The sequence below is a fragment of the Haliotis cracherodii genome, unplaced genomic scaffold, assembly GCF_022045235.1.
Source record: "Haliotis cracherodii isolate W230 unplaced genomic scaffold, xgHalCrac1.p SCAF_12, whole genome shotgun sequence".
NCBI classification, from domain to species: Eukaryota; Metazoa; Mollusca; class Gastropoda; order Lepetellida; family Haliotidae; genus Haliotis; species Haliotis cracherodii.
In genome coordinates this window covers 44,611,624-44,638,728 of record NW_027266267.1, presented here as the reverse complement: position 1 = coordinate 44,638,728, position 27,105 = coordinate 44,611,624, and the positions used below count along the sequence as shown (strand labels likewise).

Here is a 27,105-nt window from a genome sequence, read left to right as displayed (position 1 = left end):
TATCATTACAGATACATACTGAAATAGAATGCGGCCGAGTTTAATGCTTCAAGTCACATCTGGGAATGCTCAAACTCCTTCAAAATTGACCAATAAACTCATTCCTATTTCTTAAGACATTATCATTACAGATACATACTGAAATAGAATGCGGCCGAGTTTAATGCTTCAAGTCACATCTGGAAATGCTCAAACTCCTTCAAAATTGACCAATAAACTCATTCCTATTTCTTAAGACATTATCATTACAGATACATACTGAAATAGAATGCGGCCGAGTTTAATGCTTCAAGTCACATCTGGAAATGCTCAAACTCCTTCAAAATTGACCAATAAACTCATTCCTATTTCTTAAGACATTATCATTACAGATACATACTGAAATAGAATGCGGCCGTGTTTAATACTTCAAGACATACTGAAATAGAATGTGGCCGTGTTTAATGCTTCACGAAATGCTCCTGTAGGGGACAACAAGGGGGTTTATATACACAAATGCAATTCGCGAACACCTGGTATCCAAACTATTTGATGGTGATTCATGAACACATGTTTTATCATATCGGCAATTAACTCTCCTTGCAGAAGAGATTTCTTACGATTATGGAAAGCGTTTTGGATCATTTATACAAACCCGAGGAAGCAGCTCATTAAACCACAGGGGCGATCGGGTAGCCTAGTGGTTAAAGCGTTCGCTCGTCACGCCGAAGACCCGGGTTCGATTCCCGACATGGGTACAATGTGTGAAGTCCATTTCTGGTGTCCTGTGCTATTGCTGGAATAGTGCTAAAAGCGGCGTAAAACCAAACTCACTCACTCACTCATTAAACCACATGTCAATAATGAGTCAAAGGAAAAGTTGATAAGAAGTTTGGCTGAGTTTTCATCAATTTTATTATACACGGTTGTCAAAGGCAATGTCCATTGACTTAATGAATATTATGCTTCACTATTGAAGTCACACTTCAGTTTGTTTTAACATATGTATATTATGAAGTTATAGTGTCGACAAATACATTGATACATGTTCATTGTGGCAGTGTTACTTATCTGGGTCCACTTGCACAAAGAGATCTTAGTGCTAAGATGATCTTAACTCCCATACTTTTACATAGGCTTACAATAGTCTTAGCGCTAAGATGATCTTAACTCCCATACTTTTACATAGGCTTACAATAGTCTTAGTGCTAAGATGATCTTAACTCCCATACTTTTACATAGGCTTACAATAGTCTTAGTGCTAAGATGATCTTAACTCCCATACTTTTACATAGGCTTACAATAGTCTTAGCGCTAAGATGATCTTAACTCCCATAATTTTACATAGGCTTACAATAGTCTTAGCGCTAAGATGATCTTAACTCCCATACTTTTACATAGGCTTACAATAATCTTAGTGCTAAGATTATCTTAACTCCCATACTTTAACATAGGCGTACATTAGTCTTAGCACTAAGATCGTTTTGTACAAGTGGACCCTGGTACCTGAAACGTCCTTTGCTTATATATTATGATTGCATTACATACATTATACTGGCAAATCGCATCACGATTTCATCAAGAGGTGAGTCCAATAACCCAGGATTCGTCACTGATTCTGATCCAACCTTTTTTCTAGGTGGTGGGCCCCATGGCAAATGACAGCCAGCAGGTGTTTGGTGACTACGCCCCAAGTCCCGACCCCCGCTATATCACCTCCCCCCTGTCCGGACTGGTCAGACTGGGCACTACGGCCACCCACGCTGCCGGCTGCTCCAGCACCTTCTGCACGGACTACAGCAAGACGGATGTGGTTAAGGCGCTGCAAGGAGCTGACGTGGTGTTCGTGTGTCTAGGAACAGGTGAGAACTCCGCAGCAACACTGAACGAAAACACTACTGAAGGAAATGAAATAAACTGGCAGCCAAAAGAAGCTTTGCCATAGTTTTAAATGGTAATGCAGGAATGCTGCACATGCACATAAATATAGACGCTCATACTCACAAGACTGCCGATCCTCAGTCAGACTTAAATGAAGTGATCAAACCTCAATGATGAAATTTATGTTCAGCAAAATGGATATTTTTTTAAAATAAACTTTGCATTTTTGTCATTACTGTAAATTTTCACAATATAGGCATTGGCAAACATGGAGCAATCTTCGTCAATTAATCATCTCGAGATTTCATGATTTCATTTCAACTGTCGATGGCTATAATCTTATTCATCACAAAAAGATTGATCAGTACATTATAAACTCTCCCGTTATAATGACTTTTCATGTCAATTATTTTTTTGAGATGAAACCATGATTATTGTAATGTCAATTATCTCTGGAAGTTGAAACTATACTGACGGCCAAAAGAAACGTTACCAAAAACCATAAAAATAGATACACGAAGTAAAATGTCTTGAAAAGATCAAAATCTCAAAGAAATCGACATTTATAATGACAGTCATGCAGAATCCGATATAGGCGTGGGTGCGTGGGTGTTTCTCCTGGCCACGAATTCCTCCCCACACCCTAACACCCCCTCCACCACAAGACACAACCTCATGATCGTAACATGCCGCCGTTTGTTCCCTAATTCGGTAGTAAACACGCTGTCTTCCATCAACTATGAATAGACAGAACCGGCTTTCATCTGTGAAGGTGAACCTCCAGGTGCCAGTCCAGGTCCATCTCAAACTCTGGTGACCATATTGATATATCTGTCAATAACTGGCCTCTGTGAAGCCTAATTCCTTGAAGCCTGAGTCACCTGGCCACTGTCTGTCGACTAACCATATGCCCTAAGGCATTGGTCGCTGAAGACGTCATTGTCAGGAATAAATTCCGAAAATGCGAAGTGTGCAAACCCCGGTCTTCATTGGGCTTAGTTGCCCTGAGTCTGATCAGGGATCTATATGTCTACCGGCCGGTCTGTCAGATTAGTTACAGAAACACTGAAGCTACCAAACGTTCCAGCAATGTTGGGATGGGTGACTCCCATCCCTATCATACCCAGAGCCTTCCCTGTGGTGTTTCCTTTTATTAGTAAGAGTGTCTGACATGCATTCCGTATCATTTATATACCCTTATTGCACATGTAGCATCAGTTGCCCAAGCGGCACGGGTTTTTTTTTCACACTTTCGCATTTTTTACAAACATACGTGCCGTGGACATGTATTACTTTCTGCATTGTGGATTGTAGTATTTGGACGATTTTTTGCACTGATTTAGCTTGAACTTGGGGGGGGGGGGGGGGGGGGGGAGGGGGTTAATGTTCGTTATTTCATGTTTAAAGTGGTACAGTTTCTTTTGGCCGTCAGTTGATGCATCTACGTGGTTGATTCCATGACTGATGCAATATTTGCTTGTAATGCTATCATTTCCCGTACAGGTGACCGCAATACGGCAATACTACCTGAATATTATTTGACTTCCATTCTTCAGCGAGGGAATGGGTGGCCCAGTCGTCTAAGGCGTCGCTATTCGCCGTGTAGAATTGCGTCCCTTGGGTGCGCCAGAAACCTATGATTGTGGGTTTGAATCCCGGTTTGCCCGATTATGTTTTTAGGTTTGTCAGCACCATACCCGTGCTCGTGGGTTTCACCGAAGTGGTAAACGTCGGAGATCTGCATCACTTCGGGCTTTCCTCCCACATTAAGCTGACACGCCGCGATATAACTGGAATACTGTTAAAAAAGCCCAACTCACTCACTCATCCATCAACAGGCTATGTGATTGACTTGAGAGGTTATTATAAGGTACAATGTTTGAACAATATGAATGGAAACCCACCCGAAGCAAATCCCTCCTCATATATAGGAGTCGTATCGAAATATTGCAGAATTAGACAAAGACTGATGTTTTTGACAATTTGATACCAGTGGTGACGGACAGGAGGAGGACGCAATGAAGTGACATTTCTCTGTGATGTACAGGTCAGGCTATAGAGGGGGAGGGAAAAGACCGACACAACATCTCCCTGCCGGGACAGCAACTGCAGCTTCTTCAGGACGTCGTCAGCAACAGTGAGTCATCGTCTACATCATCTACATCATCTACATCATCTGCACCATCTGCATCATCTGCATCATCTACATCATCTGCATCATCTACATCATCTACATCATCTGCATCATCTACATCATCTACATCATCTGCATCATCTATATCATCTGCATCATTTGCATCATCTACATCATCTACATCATCTGCACCATCTGCATCATCTGCATCATCTACATCATCTGCATCATCTGCATCATTTGCATCATCTGCACCATCTACATCATCTGCACCATCTGCATCATCTGCATCATCTACATCATCTGCATCATCTGCATCATCTACATCATCTGCATCATCTACATCATCTACATCACCTGCATCATCTATATCATCTACACCATCTACATCATCTGCATCATCTACATCATCTCCATCATCTACATCATCTACATTAGCTGCATCATCTACATCATCTTAATCATCTGCATCATCTACATCATCTGCATCATCTGCATCATCTGCACCATCTGCGCCATCTACATCATCTACATCATCTGCATCATCTGCATCATCTACATCATCTGCATCATCTGCGCCATCTACATCATCTACATCATCTGCATCATCTACATCATCTACACCATCTGCATCATCTGCATCATCTACATCATCTGCATCATCTGCGCCATCTACATCATCTACATCATCTGCATCATCTGCATCATCTACATCATCTACATCATCTGCATCATCTACATCATCTGCATCTTACATAGAATATAAACCTCCGCTACAATACCCTTTCCATAAGTAAACAGGCCATTGCTTATGAATCAATATCAAACTGTGATAGAACATATCCTGCCCTGCTGTTACAAACACATGCAAAGGCAAGTCAAATGTTCACCTGAACAACACGAGAACATATGGTTCAGGTCAAATTAGGGAAGTGCATTTTGGTCAGTGTGTTATTTTTCAAGTTGATCTGCTACACAAATACACGGGTGTTGGGTGCTGGGTGTCTGACACCAGAAGATGACTTTAAGCAGGTACTTTGTAATAGTGCAACTATGAAACCAACGTTTCTAAATTACATCAAACCCAAGGCGAGGTGAGGTTAAATTCGGTTATTGCACTTATGCACCGGGGCGCATTGCACGTTGGTGTGTGTGTGTGTGTGTGGGGGGGGGGGGGGGGGGGGGGGGGGTTACTCCGAAACGTTGTGTTCCTCACAATAAAGAAGTTGACATCAATAAAATTCTCTTCTTTTTATGCATCACTTTTAAATGCCTTTCAAAGACGTGTTTGTACTGGTCCGGACTTATGATGAGATCCCATACCGATGGTTGGCATGGATACCCAACTCAGACACAGAATCCGAGCCGACCAATCCTTGTTTTATCCCCTTAATGCCGAGCGCCAGACAGGGCAACAACAAGTACCATCTTTAACGTATTTTGGTGTGAAGGGGCCAGGGGCTCGAACCACCTGGCAGACGCTCTATCCACTCGACCACGGAAGCAGTCAGGTCAAATGCGGAAAGTGGCCATGGGAGGTCTTTGGATCGTTCATCCTATAAAGTATCCTAAATCTGAAAAACAGTTTGGATCGAACTTCTCCCATTCGTGTGTTTTCACCTGATGAAGGCGCAAGAAGTAACCCTGAAACGTCAATACATTTGTTTGTTTGTTTGTTTGGTTGGTTGGTTGTTTTTTTGCCGCACTCAGCAATGTAAATAATCGAGTATGGACTAGACATTCCAGTGATTGATGTCATGAGCATCAATTCACGCAATTTAGATACGATGACATGCATCAATCAAGTCAGCATGCCTGACCACCAGATCCCGTTAGTCGCCTCTTACAACAAGCAAAGACACCTTTAACGGCAAGCATGGGTTGCTGAAGATCTATTCTGACCCGGATCTTCACCGGTAAAAGAACAAAGTACTTGCTATCCATAAAGTTTTCATGTCTTCGCAAGTTTTGGAAGTTTTTTTGCTCAGTTAACTTACTGAAATATGTTAACCCTTCGATCACCATCCTTTCTTGGTACAGGTGGACATGGCTTTTGTATACATTTAAATTATTATTTTTTAAATCTTCAATGTTCATTTTTCTCAAATTCGCATGCCAGCTATCATAAACTTTGAATATGTGTTGTTTGTTGTTGATTGTTAGATACTAAACCTATTTAGTCAATATCCGGGGCGGTCGGGTAGCCTAGTGGTTAAAGCGTTCGCTAGTCACGCCGAAGATCCGGGTTCGAATCCCGACATGGGTACAATGTGTGAAGCCCATGTCTGGTGTCCCCCGCCGTGATATTGCTGGAATATTGCTAAAAGCGGCATAAAACCAAACTCACCCACTCACTAGTCAATATCCATGAAAGAGGTAATATCATACATTTATTGTTAAGAAGTAGGATCATGCGAGCTCATATCATACTGCAACGTCATCAATATTTACATTTCAAACCACAATACAGTAAACTACGTTTATAACGAACACGCTTATAACGAAATGACGGATGTAACGAACTTACTTTTTGTCCTGACTATTTGCTGTAGTTATGCTGTGTATATGCATACAACAAACTACGGCTATAACGAACTAGAATTAATGGTCCCTTTGAGTTCGTTATAACCGTAGTTTGCTGTACCAAATTAGCTGACCTTTTGCCCGAATGCTCACGGAATAAAGATGCTACTATAAAATAGGCCCGTCTGGATAGATCATTGTCAGATACGATAAGACTGAGGTTTAGTTCACTGTTTTGATATTTGGCACAGCTTGGCCTCCATATAAATCTTCCAATATTATGATCTAGTGTACCGTAAATATTCTAGTATATTCAGACAAGTTACAGATCCTCATAACGCTATTGTTTCAACCAGTACATGCCATCAGTCGTGGTCACGTAAGGATTTATACTGTTGACAGTAGGAGAGCTCGACGTCATACAGCTGGAATATCGCTGAGTGCGGCCTTAAACAACAAACAAACAAAAAAATAGGAGAGCCATTATTGTCTTATTGTTTTAAAAACGGTTGTTATTTTCAGAACCACTCTCGATTTAGTTTTCATTTTTACTAAAATCACAGTTTTGAATATATTAGTTTCAAATCTAATTTAAGTCATTATCGTAAACATAATGCTGATTTACTGCTGATTGTTTTTCTTTAATTCTGATCAAGGTCATCGATTACTCGTCTCTCTTTACGAAGCAAGCATTCCTTTCGATTTTAGCCGACAAGCCCGTCGTGTTGCTTTTGATCAACGGCGGCCCGCTCAACATCGGATGGGCGACAGCAAACCCACGCGTCGTCGCCATTTTGGAATGTTTCTATCCGGCTCAAGCAGCAGGTGACGCCATTTTGTCTTCTCTGGCCAACCTTGGTGTGGGGTCTGTGCCAGCCGCCAGACTTCCCTTCACGTGGCCAAGCCGTGACAGCCAGGTGAGAGTTTATACACCTTGTTGTGGTCAATGACAGATAAGCAGGTCGAAGTGTCAGCTGACCCGACCCATAGCCTAGAAGTTGTTCTCTTAGTTCTGTCGTACCACGCCAGAACAAAATACTAAATCATAGGTCTCTGAAAATAGCATATATCAAAATAACGCATATCTACCTATTTTAGGCTATCCAAACTGACACTGTGATTAAACCTAACATTTACAGGTGAAATAATAATGAACATCTTTATTATCAATAGACAATGATTACCCCAAGGGTGAGATGTAGTGGTCTACGAATATTACTATAGCATTCAGGTGAGGTGAGGGGAAATGGGGTTTAACGTCGCGTCCAAGATTATTGCACTTATATAGTGACGTGCGTGCACGTGTGTGTGTTTGTGTGGCTGCTTGTACTAGTCCGGACTGATGCCGATTTATAGTGCTATCTCACTGAGATACCATGCCGCAGTTTAACATGAATACCCCACTCAGACACAGTATACTGACTCCGAGCCGACCAGTCCTTGTTTTAGCCCCTTGATGCTGAGCGCCAGACATGGTAACAACAAGTACCTTCTTTTAACGTCTTTTGGTATGACGCGGCCGGGGATCGAACCCCGGACCTTCCGCTCTCCGGGCGGACGCTCTACCACTAGACCACGGAGGCGGTCCATTTTAAGCAGGAACTCAGTTACCGTTTTCACTGCATGGTTTTAGCTCTCTAAATCTCCCCTTGCAGATTCCGCCCATGGTGAACTACTCCATGGCTGGGCGGACATACTGGTACTTTGATGGAGAGCCTGCCTTCCCCTACGGCTACGGCCTGTCGTACACGACGTTCCGCTATGCTGACTTTACCTGCGACATCACCGTCATGGCCGGGGAGGGGCTGTGGTGTAGCGTCATTGTCTACAACACCGGGCCATATGACGCTGATGAGGTCAGTTTACATAGAGTATACACAAAGATTAGGTGACTGTCTACAACACCGGGCCATATGACGCTGATGAGGTCAGTTTACATAGAGTATACACAAAGATTAGGTGACTGTCTACAACACCGGGCCATATGACGCTGATGAGGTCAGTTTACATAGAGTATACACAAAGATTAGGTGACTGTCTACAACACCGGGCCATATGACGCTGATGAGGTCAGTTTACATAGAGTATACACAAAGATTAGGTGACTGTCTACAACACCGGGCCATATGACGCTGATGAGGTCAGTTTACATAGAGTATACACAAAGATTAGGTGACTGTCTACAACACCTGGCCATATGACGCTGATGAGGTCAGTTTACATAGAGTATACACAAAGACTAGGTGACTGTCTACAACACCGGGCCATATGACGCTGATGAGGTCAGTTTACATAGAGTATACACAAAGATTAGGTGACTGTCTACAACACCGGGCCATATGACGCTGATGAGGTCAGTTTACATAGAGTATACACAAAGATTAGGTGACTGTCTACAACACCGGGCCATATGACGCTGATGAGGTCAGTTTACATAGAGTATACACAAAGATTAGGTGACTGTCTACAACACCGGGTCATATGACGCTGATGACGTCAGTTTACATAGAGTATACACAAAGATTAGGTGACTGTCTACAACACCGGGCCATATGACGCTGATGAGGTCAGTTTACATAGAGTATACACAAAGATTAGGTGACTGTCTACAACACCGGGCCATATGACGCTGATGAGGTCAGTTTACATAGAGTATACACAAAGATTAGGTGACTGTGTACAACACCGGGCCATATGACGCTGATGAGGTCAGTTTACATAGAGTATACACAAAGATTAGGTGACTGTCTACAACACCGGGCCATATGACGCTGATGAGGTCAGTATACATAGAGTATACACAAAGATTAGGTGACTGTCTACAACACCGGGCCATATGACGCTGATGAGGTCAGTTTACATAGAGTATACACAAAGATTAGGTGACTGTCTACAACACCTGGCCATATGACGCTGATGAGGTCAGTTTACATAGAGTATACACAAAGATTAGGTGACTGTCTACAACACCGGGCCATATGACGCTGATGAGGTCAGTTTACATAGAGTATACACAAAGATTAGGTGACTGTCTACAACACCGGGCCATATGACGCTGATGACGTCAGTTTACGTAGAGTATACACAAAGATTAGGTGACTGTCTACAACACCGGGCCATATGACGCTGATGAGGTCAGTTTACATAGAGTATACACAAAGATTAGGTGACTGTGTACAACACCGGGCCATATGACGCTGATGAGGTCAGTTTACATAGAGTATACACAAAGATTAGGTGACTGTCTACAACACCGGGCCATATGACGCTGATGAGGTCAGTTTACATAGAGTATACACAAAGATTAGGTGACTGTCTACAACACCGGGCCATATGACGCTGATGAGGTCAGTTTACATAGAGTATACACAAAGATTAGGTGACTGTCTACAACACCTGGCCATATGACGCTGATGAGGTCAGTTTACATAGAGTATACACAAAGATTAGGTGACTGTCTACAACACCTGGCCATATGACGCTGATGAGGTCAGTTTACATAGAGTATACACAAAGATTAGGTGACTGTGTACAACACCGGGCCATATGACGCTGATGAGGTCAGTTTACATAGAGTATACACAAAGATTAGGTGACTGTCTACAACACCGGGCCATATGACGCTGATGAGGTCAGTTTACATAGAGTATACACAAAGATTAGGTGACTGTCTACAACACCGGGCCATATGACGCTGATGAGGTCAGTTTACATAGAGTATACACAAAGATTAGGTGACTGTCTACAACACCTGGCCATATGACGCTGATGAGGTCAGTTTACATAGAGTATACACAAAGATTAGGTGACTGTCTACAACACCGGGCCATATGACGCTGATGAGGTCAGTTTACATAGAGTATACACAAAGATTAGGTGACTGTCTACAACACCGGGCCATATGACGCTGATGACGTCAGTTTACGTAGAGTATACACAAAGATTAGGTGACTGTCTACAACACCGGGCCATATGACGCTGATGAGGTCAGTTTACATAGAGTATACACAAAGATTAGGTGACTGTCTACAACACCTGGCCATATGACGCTGATGAGGTCAGTTTACGTAGAGTATACACAAAGATTAGGTGACTGTCTACAACACCGGGCCATATGACGCTGATGAGGTCAGTTTACGTAGAGTATACACAAAGATTAGGTGACTGTCTACAACACCGGGCCATATGACGCTGATGAGGTCAGTTTACATAGAGTATACACAAAGATTAGGTGACTGTCTACAACACCGGGCCATATGACGCTGATGAGGTCAGTTTACATAGAGTATACACAAAGATTAGGTGACTGTCTACAACACCGGGCCATATGACGCTGATGAGGTCAGTTTACATAGAGTATACACAAAGATTAGGTGACTGTCTACAACACCGGGCCATATGACGCTGATGAGGTCAGTTTACATAGAGTATACACAAAGACTAGGTGACTGTCTACAACACCGGGCCATATGACGCTGATGAGGTCAGTTTACATAGAGTATACACAAAGATTAGGTGACTGTCTACAACACCGGGCCATATGACGCTGATGAGGTCAGTTTACATAGAGTATACACAAAGATTAGGTGACTGTCTACAACACCGGGCCATATGACGCTGATGAGGTCAGTTTACATAGAGTATACACAAAGATTAGGTGACTGTCTACAACACCGGGTCATATGACGCTGATGACGTCAGTTTACATAGAGTATACACAAAGATTAGGTGACTGTCTACAACACCGGGCCATATGACGCTGATGAGGTCAGTTTACATAGAGTATACACAAAGATTAGGTGACTGTCTACAACACCTGGCCATATGACGCTGATGAGGTCAGTTTACGTAGAGTATACACAAAGATTAGGTGACTGTCTACAACACCGGGCCATATGACGCTGATGAGGTCAGTTTACGTAGAGTATGCACAAAGATTAGGTGACTGTCTACAACACCGGGCCATATGACGCTGATGAGGTCAGTTTACATAGAGTATGCACAAAGATTAGGTGACTGTCTACAACACCGGGCCATATGACGCTGATGAGGTCAGTTTACATAGAGTATACACAAAGATTAGGTGACTGTCTACAACACCGGGATATATGACGCTGATGAGGTCAGTTTACATAGAGTATACACAAAGATTAGGTGACTTTCTACAACACCGGGTCATATGACGCTGATGAGGTCAGTTTACGTAGAGTATACACAAAGATTAGGTGACTGTCTACAACACCGGGCCATATGACGCTGATGAGGTCAGTTTACATAGAGTATACACAAAGATTAGGTGACTGTCTACAACACCTGGCCATATGACGCTGATGAGGTCAGTTTACGTAGAGTATACACAAAGATTAGGTGACTGTCTACAACACCGGGCCATATGACGCTGATGAGGTCAGTTTACGTAGAGTATGCACAAAGATTAGGTGACTGTCTACAACACCGGGCCATATGACGCTGATGAGGTCAGTTTACGTAGAGTATGCACAAAGATTAGGTGACTGTCTACAACACCGGGCCATATGACGCTGATGAGGTCAGTTTACATAGAGTATACACAAAGATTAGGTGACTGTCTACAACACCGGGATATATGACGCTGATGAGGTCAGTTTACATAGAGTATACACAAAGATTAGGTGACTTTCTACAACACCGGGTCATATGACGCTGATGAGGTCAGTTTACGTAGAGTATACACAAAGATTAGGTGACTGTCTACAACACCGGGCCATATGACGCTGATGAGGTCAGTTTACATAGAGTATACACAAAGATTAGGTGACTGTCTACAACACCTGGCCATATGACGCTGATGAGGTCAGTTTACGTAGAGTATACACAAAGATTAGGTGACTGTCTACAACACCGGGCCATATGACGCTGATGAGGTCAGTTTACGTAGAGTATGCACAAAGATTAGGTGACTGTCTACAACACCGGGCCATATGACGCTGATGAGGTCAGTTTACGTAGAGTATGCACAAAGATTAGGTGACTGTCTACAACACCGGGCCATATGACCCTGATGAGGTCAGTTTACATAGAGTATACACAAAGATTAGGTGACTGTCTACAACACCGGGATATATGACGCTGATGAGGTCAGTTTACATAGAGTATACACAAAGATTAGGTGACTTTCTACAACACCGGGTCATATGACGCTGATGAGGTCAGTTTACGTAGAGTATACACAAAGATTAGGTGACTGTCTACAACACCGGGCCATATGACGCTGATGAGGTCAGTTTACATAGAGTATACACAAAGATTAGGTACTCTCTGCAACACCGGGCCATATGACGCTGATGAGGTCAGTTTACGTAGAGTCTACACAAAGATTAGGTGACTGTCTACAACACCGGGCCATATGACGCTGATGAGGTCAGTTTACATAGAGTATACACAAAGATTAGGTGACTGTCTACAACCCCGGGCCATATGACGCTGATGAGGTCAGTTTACATAGAGTCTACACAAAGATTAGGTGACTGTCTACAACACCGGGCCATATGACGCTGATGAGGTCAGTTTACGTAGAGTATACACAAAGATTAGGTGACTGTCTACAACACCGGGTCATATGACGCTGATATGAGGCCAGTTTTAAAAAATGCGACAGGTGAGTTATAGACACTGCCCATGGTCCTATTCTTTGCTACATGCTACCTTGCTTAAATTCAGCAGCCTATTTGTTAACAGCTTAACATGTATGTTTTTGCTATTTTTTCAGTCCCGTGAAGATTCTGGGTTAGAATTGGTCTTTAGCAACCCGTAAGAGGCGACTAACGGGATAGGGTGGTCAGGCATGACATGGTATCTCAGTTGCGTAGATCGATGCGCAAAATGTCAGTCATTGGATTGTCTGGTCCAGACTTGATCATTTACAGACTGCCGCCATATAGCTGGAATATTGCTGAGTGCGGCGTTAAACAACAAACAAACCAAACATACCAAACCATATATCATATCAGTATTATTTTCATGTAGATCCTCTGGTTCCCTTTTTATGCAGGTACAATTTCTCTCACTCATGTGACTTCAGGAAAACATACACAGTAAACTACGTTTATAACGAACTGACGGATATTACGAACTGTCTTTTGGGGGTCCCGGCAATTTGCAGCATATATACTGTATGCATGCTTATTACGAACTATGGTTAAAACGAACTAGAATTAGAGCTCTCTTTGAGTTCGTTATATCCGTAGTTTACTGTACAATTATCACCCTGTAATTTGGGGTTATGTTTCCAACATAAAAGTTACGTTCCACTTTTAAACAAACAAGCTGTTGTATGGCCATCGAATGGAGGTCAGTAAGAGTATCGTGACGAATGTGATAATGTTGTATACTACAGTAAACTACGGTTATAACGAACTCAAAGGGACCACTAATTTTAATTTGTTGTAACCGTAGTTCGCTATAAGCAAATGTACGGAATATATACAGCAAATCGACAGGGCCAAAAATAGTTCGTTATATCCGTCAGTTCGTTATAAGCCCGTTCGTTATAACCGTACTTTGCTGTATAAATATTTCCATGGCGTTGCTGTTGCCCGCATCATCAACTTGTTGATAGTCGTGAATGAAACTTCTTCCTATTGTTGACTTTGCAGGTTTCCCAGGCCTATATGTCGTGGCATAATACGTCACTTCCTGTACCCAGAATTCAACTGGTAGGGTTCACTAGGACATTCATTGCGTCCGGTAGGTCGGCGGTCTATGAGTTCACACTCGACCCCAAGAAGATGGCTGTATGGACCGATAACGATGGATGGGCGGTTCTTCCAGGTACACTTGATCACTAAATGCAATAATGTTTTCTGTGCCAGGTAAATGAGCTTCTCTGTCCCGCCCCTTCAACATCTCGATATATCATGCATGTCATCGTATCACAATTGATGCTCATGATGTCAATCACTTGATTGTCTTGACTCGAGTATTTACAGACCGCCTTCATATAGCTGGAATATTGCTGAGTGCGGCGTTAAACAACAAAAAAAACGGAACCATCGATTCGTCCACACATTATGTAAGTCAAAATAGTAAAATCTGCTTCTTTGTACACAAATGAATTTCGTAGTTATTGTTAACTTATGATATAGTCGGAATCGTATAGCTGGCTTCTCTTTTAGCAGAGATTTCCCGTGATTACCGAAATGGCTTTACCGCTTATAGTAACAGTATTCTGGCGTTAAGAGACATGTGTCTGTTTTCAATTCAGGTGCGATGAACATCTATGTGGGAGGCCAGCAACCCAATCAGCGGACGTCCGTCGGATCTAACGTGGAACAGAGGCAGTTTCAAATTATAGGAACGAAAATATTAGGAAAATATTAAACTGTCAAGATCATTTCTTACTTTGTGATGTTGTTGATTTGGGAGATAAAAATTTGTTTCAATTAAGAGGTGTTTAACACCTACAGAGCCAGGATCGGGACATTTATCCCACCTCGGGGCACACGACAGGTGAGACACATCGACAAGTATACACCTTTTACGCCATCGTCATACTCATCCTACATGCCCCATAGACTTTCAATATGTGCTGTGCTGTTCACACTGCACCTTTGCCTATCAAATTTGATTATTACCCATAACGACTTTCTTGACAACTGACAACTGACAACTGATTTCGCAATTTTTTTTTAATCAGCAGTTTTGCCAATGTAAATGGTCCGGACTTGGCAGAATTCAGTGATAAGTTTAACTCTCTGCAACCTAAACAGTTCAGGTGAATGAAATCCAGAAACTTCAGCATGATTAAAAATCGTGAAAATATATAAATCGAACGAAAATTTCGTCTGTTTAAATGTGTAGGCCTTACCTTATCAACACATTCATAATAATGTAACAAAAGTACATCATCATTTTTCAACTCATTTAATCTTCGAAATCACAGAACATTCCATCTCAGACGATGAACAATATACATCTGCACCAACAATACCGATGAAGGAAGAAACAACAATAATCGACGTTGACATGAACTTAGGTAAGGCGACTACCGCTTACAAAAGATAAACGTGTAGAATTATTGAAACAAAAATGACTGGTTACCATGATTACCAAAGTTTTGATTATAGATAGCCAACAGTGTAGATCTGCATTTATTTTTTATTAATTTATCTCGTGAAACAACATTTTCTCCAACACAAATCAATAAATTGTTCCCATAGACAAAAGAGATCAAACTACTTCTGGAGAACCCCGGGTCGTTTTCCAACAATAGACGAGACTGGTATGGATGGCAGACCCAAATCAACCCTCAGGTGAGGTGAGGTGAAATGGGGTTTAACGTCGCGTCCAAGATAATTGCACTTATACAGCGACGTGCATGTACGTGTATGCGTGTGTGTGGCTGCTTGTACTAGTCCGGTCTGATGCCGATTTATAGCTCTAGCCCACTGAGATACCATGCCGCAGTTTAACATGTATACCCCACTCAGACACAGTATACTGACTCCGAGCCGACCAGTCCTTGTTTTAGCCCCTTAATGCCGAGCGCCAGACAAAGAAACAACAAGTGGCATCTTTTAACGTGTTTTGGCATGACGCGGTCGGGGATCGAACCTCGGACCTTCCGCTCTCCGGGCGGATGCTCTACCACTAGACCACGGAGGCGGTCTTAACCCTTAGGACAAACACACTGGGGAGTTAGGATTTTTCAAGGTGAGGATATTATTAAAATAAAACATTTAATAAAACGTTTGTCTCGAAAATACAAGTATATGATTTTTACCTCCACATTTATCCGAAAATTTCCTTATATTAGCTTCAATTTTCAGATAGCGGATTGTTACCAGAGTTTGAACATTGGTTTTTCGATTCATAACTCAATGAACCGAAGAAAATACACAGTCAATGCTTATGATTAAATTCGACAACGTAAAACATGTTTTTTCTACAATAGTTTAACCCTAAACAGTTGTATACATGTATATCAAAACATACAAAAAATGGCGAGATTGATAAACATTCCAGGTGTAGGAATACATATTGTGGCGTGACATGAATCAGGTGATCGTTTAATATATGCACATAACATGACACGCCTTCACAGTCATTAGCCAATCAACGGAGAGTAGGATCAAAACCATGTTCATTGGACCTGTCAATTAAGGCAAGATGCGAAAAGAACTGCAACAGTCAGACTGAAGAAATATGTCAGGGAGAAGGCGGCTGTTTCATATAACATGGTCAGTTACCTTTCCTGATTACGGTAAAACACAGTAGGAAAAATGCTAGTCAGAAATGAAACCGAACACATGAAAGTTGAACCGAGGTGAGCGGGGAAAAAACAGGCGAGCGAGCCTGCACGTTGGCTGTTTCATTCATTCTCGGCCTTCGGTTTCAAAGGGTAGTTTGGACAATGAATATGCACGAAAGTCGCCATATGTCCTGTGCATGACGATACAGGTGCGCAGAAAGGGAATTCCCTCGACTGTTATATTGGGATTCCCCGACATAAAAGTAGCGCGCCTCGGTAGGCGTGGCTTAATTTTTTACATTCATTGGGAAATGAATGCAATAACACGTGACCAATTCAGCTAGTCAGAATGCAGGAATTTCAATGGACACAGCGGAAATTTAATTAATCAAACTTACTTCAAATGAGAATGTATAAGACTAACCTAAAACAAACAATATTTAACTTATGAGAAAAGCCTTAGAACATTACATGCCTACTTATGGCTTATTAACAGCAAAATTTAAATATAATATTTGCCTACCTGGTATCTGGTATATCTTTGTTTCTGTTTAGAATGGCTGACACAACAAGAGATATCCAATAAGTTTGAAACACTTCCTTAAGATGAATAGGCTTCACCATGGACACTTTTCTGTAGAACTACGCACTAACGACGGCCAAGTCTAGACCAACTTTTCTTTTGTTGGCATCCGATAGGAGATCCATAGCCACCTGAGATCTCCGGGAAAATTACCAATCAAAACATTATGAAGAACTATGACGAGAGCCTTCAACTGAGGACTGGTAGGTGAGATAAAAGTGGCTTCCTGTGCACTGGTACAGCTTCACCTCATAAGCGTAGAAAGTCCAAACACTGTTAACCCTTCTCAGTCATTACTCAATCCTAAATACTGCCTCTTTGTATATTAATGAGACAAGTCGACCAAAGTTACTTTGGTAAATCTGTGACACTGTCCAGAGCGTGAGAGCGTCAGATTTTATGGGCGCTTCTATAGAATGAAACTGTTGTGAACCATCAATAACAATTCGTTCAGTAAAGTGAAATGGTGAGTGAGTGAGTTGGGTTTAACGCCGCTTTTAACAGTATTCCAGTTACATCGCGGCGTGTCAGCTTAATGTGGGAGGAAAGCCCTAAGTGATGCAGGTCTCAGACGTTTACCACTTCGGTGAAACCCAAGAGCACGTGTATGGTGCTGACAAACCTAGAAACATAAAACAGGGCGAACCGGGATTCGAACCCACAATCATTGGTTTCTGGTGTGTCCAAGGGACGCAACTCTGCAAAGCGACGACTTAGACGACTGGGCCACCCGTGTTACGATATACAGCACGTCTGGACCAACTACTACGTGTTGTAGTGTGACATTTGCAAACAAGCTTCAAAACAAAAGAATATATGTTACCTATGCAACTATCACAACTAAGTCGGTGATTGGAGGTACGTCACGACGAAGACCTGGGTTCGATTCCGACAGTCTATTGGGTTTTGTTTACCGATTAGTGGACGTTGTAGAAAATAATTATACTTTTGTGCTGTTTTATGTTTTAACTTCTATTAGCATGTGTTCGGGTGTTGCATGACGACATAAAAGCAATACATGTCTAGGTGACCCGTGTCATAAGAGGCGACTAACGGTATTTATCACATATTGTATGACAAATTGTGTTTATTTGTAAAAGGTTACGATAAAAGTAAGTGAAATATCAAAATATTGAAAAACAGACTCCCTGTCCCTTATGGGCCACCGTAGCACAGTGTTGTTATACTATTGTGTTATCTAGTTTCTTCTTACGTATTTGTACGCAAGCAACTCAAAAATAATGGGTCATGGTGACTTACAAATGCGCAGCTTGCCTGAGGGTCTGGAGCAGTATCAATGCATTAACATCTTTACAGATACCTCCCCTTCTTTCCCTCGTTCCGTTACCCCAAGCGTTATTGGAATTTATATGCCTAATAAACTACCATTTTAAAAATCCCAAATTCCTAATCATACTACATGTAGTATTCGTATTAATGAAAAAGAAACAAAAAATTGAAGAGAGAAAAAAAACTAATCTCAGGAGAAATCTTTCATCTGAAATCAAAACAACGAAGCAGATTTTAGTCAATCACACAGCATTGGGAAAAAGGTGTACTATTCCATGATAATTCTAGAACGGGAACTTAACTCTGTTTTTCAATAGTGTTGTAATATACATGGATAACTTCAATATTCCTGATGAAACGTAAAGATATAAACTCTCACAAACTGCTCAGTAACATTCGTGTAATAGTGTAAATAAGTAAATAGTGTAAGTGTATGAATGTTCTTAGCGTGTGACATGGATACACATATAGAAGAAACAAAATGTATTTACGATCAGTATACCATCAGAAAGTGTGAATCAGGTCAGGTCAGACATGCCAGGAATCAGATATGTCAGATATGCCCGTTTTCAGATATGCCCATTGTCAGACATACCAGTAGTCAGACATACCAGTAGTCAGACATACCAGTTGTCAGATATGCCTGTTGTCAGACATACCAGTAGTCAGACATACCAGTTGTCAGATATGCCAGGGGTCAGACATACCAGTTGTCAGACATGGCAGTAGCTAGACATGCCTGTTGTCAGACATACCAGTTGCAAATAATGGGGAACACGGTATTGGTGGAATTAGTCCGTTTTATTGCTGACACAAAACATAATGTATACACGTCATAAAACTAAATATTGTGGCGTTAAACAACAAACAAACAAACAAATTTAAACAAGCAATAAAACCACTCAGATCATACAATTGAAAATACCCAGAAACAAACCCAATAACAAGTATTGAGGATTAACGTAAGTAGTGATCAGTCTAACAGGTTAATACAAACAAACCCCATAACAAGTATTGAGGATTAACGTAAGTAGTGATCAGTCTAACAGGTAAATACAAACAAACCCCATAACAAGTATTGAGGATTAACGTAAGAAGTGATCAGTCTCACAGGTAAATACAAACAAACCCCATAACAAGTATTGAGGATTAACGTAAGAAGTGATCAGTCTCACAGGTAAATACAAACAAACCCCATAACAAGTATTGAGGATTAACGTAAGAAGTGATCAGTCTCACAGGTAAATACAAACAAACCCCATAACAAGTATTGAGGATTAACGTAAGTAGTGATCAGTCTCACAAGTAAATACAAACAAACCCCATAACAAGTATTGAGGATTAACGTAAGAAGTGATCAGTCTCACAAGTAAATACAAACACACCAGCAGCAGTAAGGGCAACCTGTCTGTTCTCATACACAGATTTACGAGATTTAAATACAGAGACGGTATTACACTCTTCAAAAAAAAAACCGAACGGCCGAACTAATGGGCATGGCCTCAGTCCTCCACAATCAAGAATCCAAAAACAACCAAAAAATCCTAATACTTACTGACTCCCTAAGTGGACTACAAGCCCTCCAAAACAAAAATACCAAAAACCGACCTAAATTAATAAATCAAATACTTAAAAGCTCCAACGACCTAACAAGAGCAGGCAAACAAATAACCTTCTTGTGGATACCCGCCCACGTAGGAATATACGGTAATGAAAACGCCGATAAAGCAGCTAAACTATCCCTCAAAATCCCAGAAATAAGCTTAAACTTACCCATCTCAAAATCAGAAATTAAAAGTGTAAACAAACAAAAAATCACAAAAAAATGGCATAACCTATATCTAAACTCAAATAGCCAAATCAAAAGAGTGCTCAGCAAACCACTAACCAAACCAAAAATTCTCCATCCATCAAAACAAATCGACAGAGTAATCACTAAACTCCAAACAGGACACACCAACCTAAATAACCACCTAAAAAATTTTAAAAAAAACACTACAGGTAACTGCCCACACTGCAAACAACCAGAAACCCCAGAACACGCACTCATCCACTGCACACACTACCTAACACATCGAACCGCATTACAAACCACCCTCAATCTAAACAAGGCTCTCACTCTAGAAGCAATACTAAACCCACAAAATAAACTAGAAAACTTCAAGGCCTTAGGCGTATTCTTGATAAAAAACGGAACTAATAAAACGCATCTAAAACCATAATAACCTACCAAATCAAAATCACAAAAACAAACAATCATCCACCATACCCAGCTCCCTTAGTTCTCCTCCCCAACCCCATCGGCATCTATTCCAAATCTCAAAATTCCCAAATTCTATATAAGCAACCCCTAAAGCCCCCTCTTGGGTTGCACAGACCACCCTCGCCCCTTTCGGAAACACCTTAAATGGCCTGGCCGGGCCCGTGTGCGAAATACGCATCAGTCGGAAAGCGCACGTTAAATCTCCGAAGTAAGTAAGTAAGTAAGTAAGCAGTAAGGGCAACCTGTCTGTTCTCATACACAGATTTACGAGATTTAAATACAGAGACGGTATTACACTCTTCAAATAAAAAAACCGCACAGGTAGTATGAAGTTCATTGAACCTGACTACACCAGAAATCCGGTATATATATTGGATACATATTATTGGAAAATGTTGGTGGCCTGATAGTCGACAAACGGTGCGTCAAAACGCAGCCATTGTCAAATTGCAATGTCTTAAACGGCATTGTTTTCACACTTGTTAAAAAATGTCATGGAGGAAAACAGTAATGTAAAATGCACGTGCAAATTATGTCATTCGTAACTCGTTTTAGTTGCTATAAAAAACGGCAAACATTAGCCAATAATTTGTCATTCAATTGTCAAAATGTTTCAAGTGCCTAAATCCCCGGATTCAGCGCTGCCGATCGGAACATCGCCATAGGACGTATCCTAAGAGGGGAATCGCAGTTTTCTGATGATGCCACTTCAACGTCCACCACTGCACCAATTACCGCCTTTGTGATCGATACACACCGTTCAATTCCACTGCAGGCCGTCCGAGAACCGGCTGACAAGAGGATCGCTTCACTTACGTTATCGCAATGTCACAGCTACGGAGACTGCAGGACGCATCCCTGGTTTGAGGAGGATATATATATTGCAACGACGCCAGTCCAAGTAGTTTTAGCAGAGGTCGAATCACGATGTGTAACCAGTTGGAATATGAACATCATGATCATGTTAAACAACCAACAAACTAACATAATTTCTCTGTAACCTGTGGACCAACAGAATCTACTGCATGGAGTAGATGTGTTATATATTTTTTCACTGTAACCTGTGTACCGCCAGATCCTGCTGAATGAAGAAGCGGCATTACATAATTTCACTGTAACCCGTATACCGCTATATCACTGAATGGAGTACCGATACATATTTTCACTGTAACCCGTATACCGCTATATCACTGAATGGAGTACCGATACATATTTTCACTGTAACTCGTATACCGCCAGATCATTGAATGGAGTACCGATACATAATTTCACTGTAACTCGTATACCGCCAGATCATTGAATGGAGTACCGATACATAATTTCACTGAAATCCATATACCGCCAGATCATTGAATGGAGTACCGATAAATAATTTCACTGAAATCAATATACCGCCAGATCATTGAATGGAGTACCGATACATAATTTCACTGAAATCCATATACCGCCAGATCATTGAATGGAGTACCGATAAATAATTTCACTGAAATCAATATACCGCCAGATCATTGAATGGAGTACCGATACATAATTTCACTGTAACCCATATACCGCTACATCACTGAATGGAGTACCGATAAATAATTTCACTGAAACCCATATACCGCCAGATCACTGAATGGAGTACCGATACATATTATCACTGTAACTCGTATACCGCTATATCACTGAATGGAGCACCGATACATGTTTTCATTGTAACCCATATACCACCAGATCACTGAATGGAGTACCGATACATATTATCACTGTAACTCGTATACCGCTATATCACTGAATGGAGCACCGATACATGTTTTCATTGTAACCCATATACCACCAGATCACTGAATGGAGTACCAATACATAATTAGACTGTAACCCATATACCGCCAGATCACTGAATGGAGTACCGATACATGATAAGACTGTAACCCATATATCGCCAGATCACTGAAAAAAGGAGCGATACATAATTTCACTGAAATCCATACACCACCAGATCACTGAATGGAGTACCAATACATAATTAGACTGTAACCCTTATACCGCCAGATCACTGAATGGAGTACCGATACATGATAAGACTGTAACCCACAAGCCGCCAGATCATTGAATGGAGTACCGATACTTAATTGACAATAATTTGTCATTCAAATGTCAACATTTTTCAAGTCCGAAAATGCCGAGACTCAGCGCTGCCGATCGGAACATCGCCATAGGACGTATCCAAAGAGGGGAATCGCAGTCTTCTGTTGCACGCCACTTCAAGGTCCACCACAGCACCATTTACCGCCTTTGTGACCGATACACACAGTTCAATTCCACTGCAGACCGTCCGAGAACCAGCTGACCAAGAATTACCCCCCCTACACAGGATCGCTACATTCGACTGTTCCACCTACATCATCGCAATTCTACAGCTACGCAGACTGCAGGACGAATCCCTGGTTTGAGAAGGATATCGGACCATCTTCGCGAGGCTGGAATCCGACCCAGAAGACCAGTTATCGTGCCTGTTTTGCAACAGATCCATCGACAGCGACGTTTGCGTTTGTGCCAAATCTTACAGCCTTGGAATTTGAGAAACTGGAGACGAGTGTGGTTTAGCGATGAATCACGATTGCATCTTCACCGGCGAGATGGAAGACAACGTGTTTATTGTCGTCGAAATGAGCGTTTTGCCCCACATCGTGTACTTGAATTAGACAATTTCGGTGGCGGTAGTGTCATGGTGTGGGGGCCATATCCTACACAACGAGATCTGACTTGGTTGTGGTTCAGGGAGATTTGACAGCAAATCGCTACGTGAATCAAATTCTTCAACCTCACCTTCTACCAATCATTGGCCGCCAGAGGGAGCTGTTTCAACAGGACAACGCTCAACCGCACACAGCTCGTGTCACGGTAGACTACTTTCATAATGCCAACATCAACGTCTGGCCGTCGAGATCTAAACCCAATCGAACACCTATGGGATGAACTCGATCGACGTGTACGTCAACGTCAGAACACGCCGCAGACACGCCCACAAATGGCCAACGCGTTGCAAGCAGAATGGCACAGAATTCCACAGGACAGAATTCGTGCACTTATCCAGTCAGTGCCGAGGAGATGCAGAGCCGTGATTGCAGCCCGGGGCGGTCACACGAGATACTGAGTTCAGCGTAACCTTTCGGCCTTATGTGACACGACAAAGAACAGTTTTCAATGCCTTTGTACAACGACAACATGAGACTATCGAGCTCCAAAATTTCATATTTGTATCTATGATATTAAATTAAATATATCGTCTTTATTGGGTACAATAAAATTACTATAAATCTACGTGTGCGTTTCATTTTTGAAGAGTGTATATATGAGGCCTCGGTCAAAGAGAACTATGTTCAAAGTAATTTTTCCAAACGATTTATGCCATTGACATTACGAAATAGGTAATACAAGAATAGCCATATCTGCTAGATACAGTGGTGAACTGATGCGAAGAGTGAGTGAGTTGGGTTTAACGCCGGTTTAACAGATGCCTGTTATATCACGGCGTCTCAGCTAAATATTGGAGGAAAGCCCGAAATGATGCATGTCTTAGACGTTTACCACTTTGGTGAAACTCAGGAGCACGGGTATGGTGCTGACAAACCAAGAAACATAATCAGGGCAACACGGAATTCGAACCCACAACCATAGGTTGCTGGCGTGCCCAAGGGGCGCAACTCTGCACAGGGAATTGCGGCGCCTTTGACGACTGGGCCCCCTGAATCCTAGGGCCCCACCCGACTATCTGAACGTACTTCGAATTCAGTACAAATCGGATCCGGATTGTTCCCGAAAATGCTGGAAAACATAATCTGTGTAAAACAATAATGCTGGATATTCTAAAAAGTAAACAGTTGTAGGTCTCGAAAACTGATTTGGCGCCACCTTGCAGAGAAATAAATTGTGTGTCTTGAAGCGTTGGCTGAAAACACCTGATAATGTCATTGTTACCTAGGTTGTATACTCCCCGGGGAGCTGAGAATGAAAATCGAGTGTACGGGATACACTGGGGAAATAATGTAGCCTTTTGAGCATGCTTCAGGGTGTGGATTTGGAGTATTATAACTATGCACATTATTATTCTGTCTCGAACAAAGTCCAAGCTTTATAATAAGCTTGCTCTTCACTTAGTTTGCCCATTCCATTAAGATATCTGTCGACCCGTGAAAATCCGGGGTAGAATAGGTCTTCAGCAACCCATGCTTGCCGTAAGAGGCGGCTAACGGGATCGGGTGGTCAGGCTCGCTGACTTGGTTGATGCATGTCATCGTATCCCAATTGCGTGGATCAATGCTAATGATGCCAATCACTGGATTATCTTGCCCCGACTCGATTATTTTGAGACCGCTATCATGTAGGTGGAATATTGCTTAGTGCGGCGTTAAACAACAAACCAACCTGAACGTGAACAAAAACAAGAAGAACAAGAAGAGATATTTATGCCGTTAATTAAACCTTAGCTCTAGCGGACACATATAAATCTGACATGCGACGTTTGGTGTAATTTGATATAAAACGACAACGTCAGAGAATACGTGTCTCGATTGTCCGCAGAAATATATTCCAGGGGATCTAAACTGCAAAATAGCAGTGAAAATTGTATGCTTGGATCTATGGTTGGTTGGTTTGTTGTTTAACGCCACACTCAGCAATATTCCAGCTATATGACGGCGGTCTGTAAATAATCGAGTCTGGACCAGACTATCCAGTGAATGACATTATGAGCATCGATCCACGCAATTGGGATCGATGACATGCATCAACCAAGTCAGCGAGGCTGACCACCCGATCCCGTTAGTCGCCTTTTACGACAAGCATGGGTTGCTGAAGACCTATTCTACCCCGGATCTTCACGGGTCAGTTTATATGTTTCATGACGGCAGTATCTACATTGACATTGGAAAGGACATATTTCACAATGTTTATATTTCTATTTTCATAGGCCAAATAATGTCGTGGCCGTTTTTATCAACAAGTGATAGATTTGCTCCTTTTTTCACAAGTAAGTGAAACACTTCTCTATTTCCCGTACAGGCCGCCGTCATTACTGCCGTATGTCTGTCCTCTCTTGTTAATGTCTACAACATTCTTTGTGAGAATATACTCCACTATCTCCAACCAAACGAGGCAAAATGAAGAATGTTTTTGTCATTCCTATCCACTAGTTGGTTGGTTTGTTGTAACGCAATCTTCCAGCTATATGACGGCGGTCTGTAAATAATCGAGTCTGGGCCAGACAATAATGATATCATGAGCATCGATCCGCGCAATTGGGGTCGATGACATGACAAGTCAGCGAGCCTGACCAACCGATTCCGTTAGTCGCCTTTTACGACCAGCATAGTTGCCTTTTACAGCAAGCGTGGGTTGCTGAAGACCTATTCTACCCAGGATCTCCAAGGGGTCTCTTCTTTGTACATGGGTGACATAAATGTGGAAGACCTTTATGTTCCTAAGTTAATATATAACATCAACGCCAAGAAATAATCAGTCTTGATTTTCTGCCAAAACAAGTTCCACTGGGATAAAAAGGTACAAGAGTGATGGGAATTATATGACTCGGTCACTGGAAATCAGTGACGACAACATATGTTCACGAACAAGGTAAGCATGTCCTGCTCTACTGGTTGCACCAGCCACTCACACAGTCTGTATAAAGAAGTAAATGTTTGACATGTAGGAGCCTTGGTTAGTGAATGAAGAGGTAAACTCCCGACTGGTGTGTTACTTTAAAGCGCGAAAGCGGGGACAACGTTAAGGTTTTCATGTTGTCGCTTTTAATCCAAATCGTTCTTCACATGGAAACCCAGTGGCACTGTTTGGTCCTAAAATCAACGGGGCACGGGTGGCCCAGTCGTCTAAGGCGCCGCGATTCGCTATGCAGAGTTGCGTCCTTTGGGCACGCCAGAAACCAATGATTGTGGGTTCGAATCCCGGTTGGCCCCGATTATGTTCTAGGTTTGTCAGCACCATACCCGTGCTCGTGGGTTTCACCGAAGTGGTAAACGTCTGAGACCTGCATCACTTCGGGCTTTCCTCCCACATTAAGCTGACATTCCGCGATATGACTGGAATACTGTTAAAAGCGGAGTAAAACCCAACTCACTCCCTCACCTAATATCACCAACCTATATCTTATGGGAATGAACTCAACCATGATATAGGGATAATTCCGAATACACTTGGTACTTGAACAATCATGTCTTGATTGC

General features: G+C 42.0%; 2 protein-coding genes across 2 annotated transcripts in view; both read left to right on the top strand.

Moving 5' to 3' along the window:
- The window catches only part of LOC139457927 (uncharacterized), a 92,912-nt gene that overhangs the window by 11,236 nt on the left and 54,571 nt on the right, over positions 1-27,105 (top strand). The gene's annotated exons all lie outside the window — the stretch shown is intronic.
- On the top strand, positions 1,631-14,875 carry LOC139458014 (uncharacterized). The gene is made up of 6 exons (XM_071239330.1): positions 1,631-1,841; positions 4,003-4,740; positions 7,226-7,434; positions 8,173-8,373; positions 14,152-14,326; positions 14,760-14,875. The coding sequence occupies exons 1-6, from the start codon at positions 1,631-1,633 to the stop codon at positions 14,873-14,875; spliced, it is 1,650 nt and encodes a 549-aa protein (XP_071095431.1).

Bases quoted from the DNA above. Each gene is read 5' to 3' on its own strand.
- LOC139458014 (XM_071239330.1), top strand. From the start codon at position 1,631: ATGGCAAATGACAGCCAGCAGGTGTTTGGTGACTACGCCCCAAGTCCC. The intron at 1,842-4,002 runs GTGAGAACTCCG...AGCAACAGTGAG, and splicing joins GTTCGTGTGTCTAGGAACAG to TCATCGTCTACATCATCTAC. The intron at 7,435-8,172 runs GTGAGAGTTTAT...CTCCCCTTGCAG, and splicing joins GGCCAAGCCGTGACAGCCAG to ATTCCGCCCATGGTGAACTA.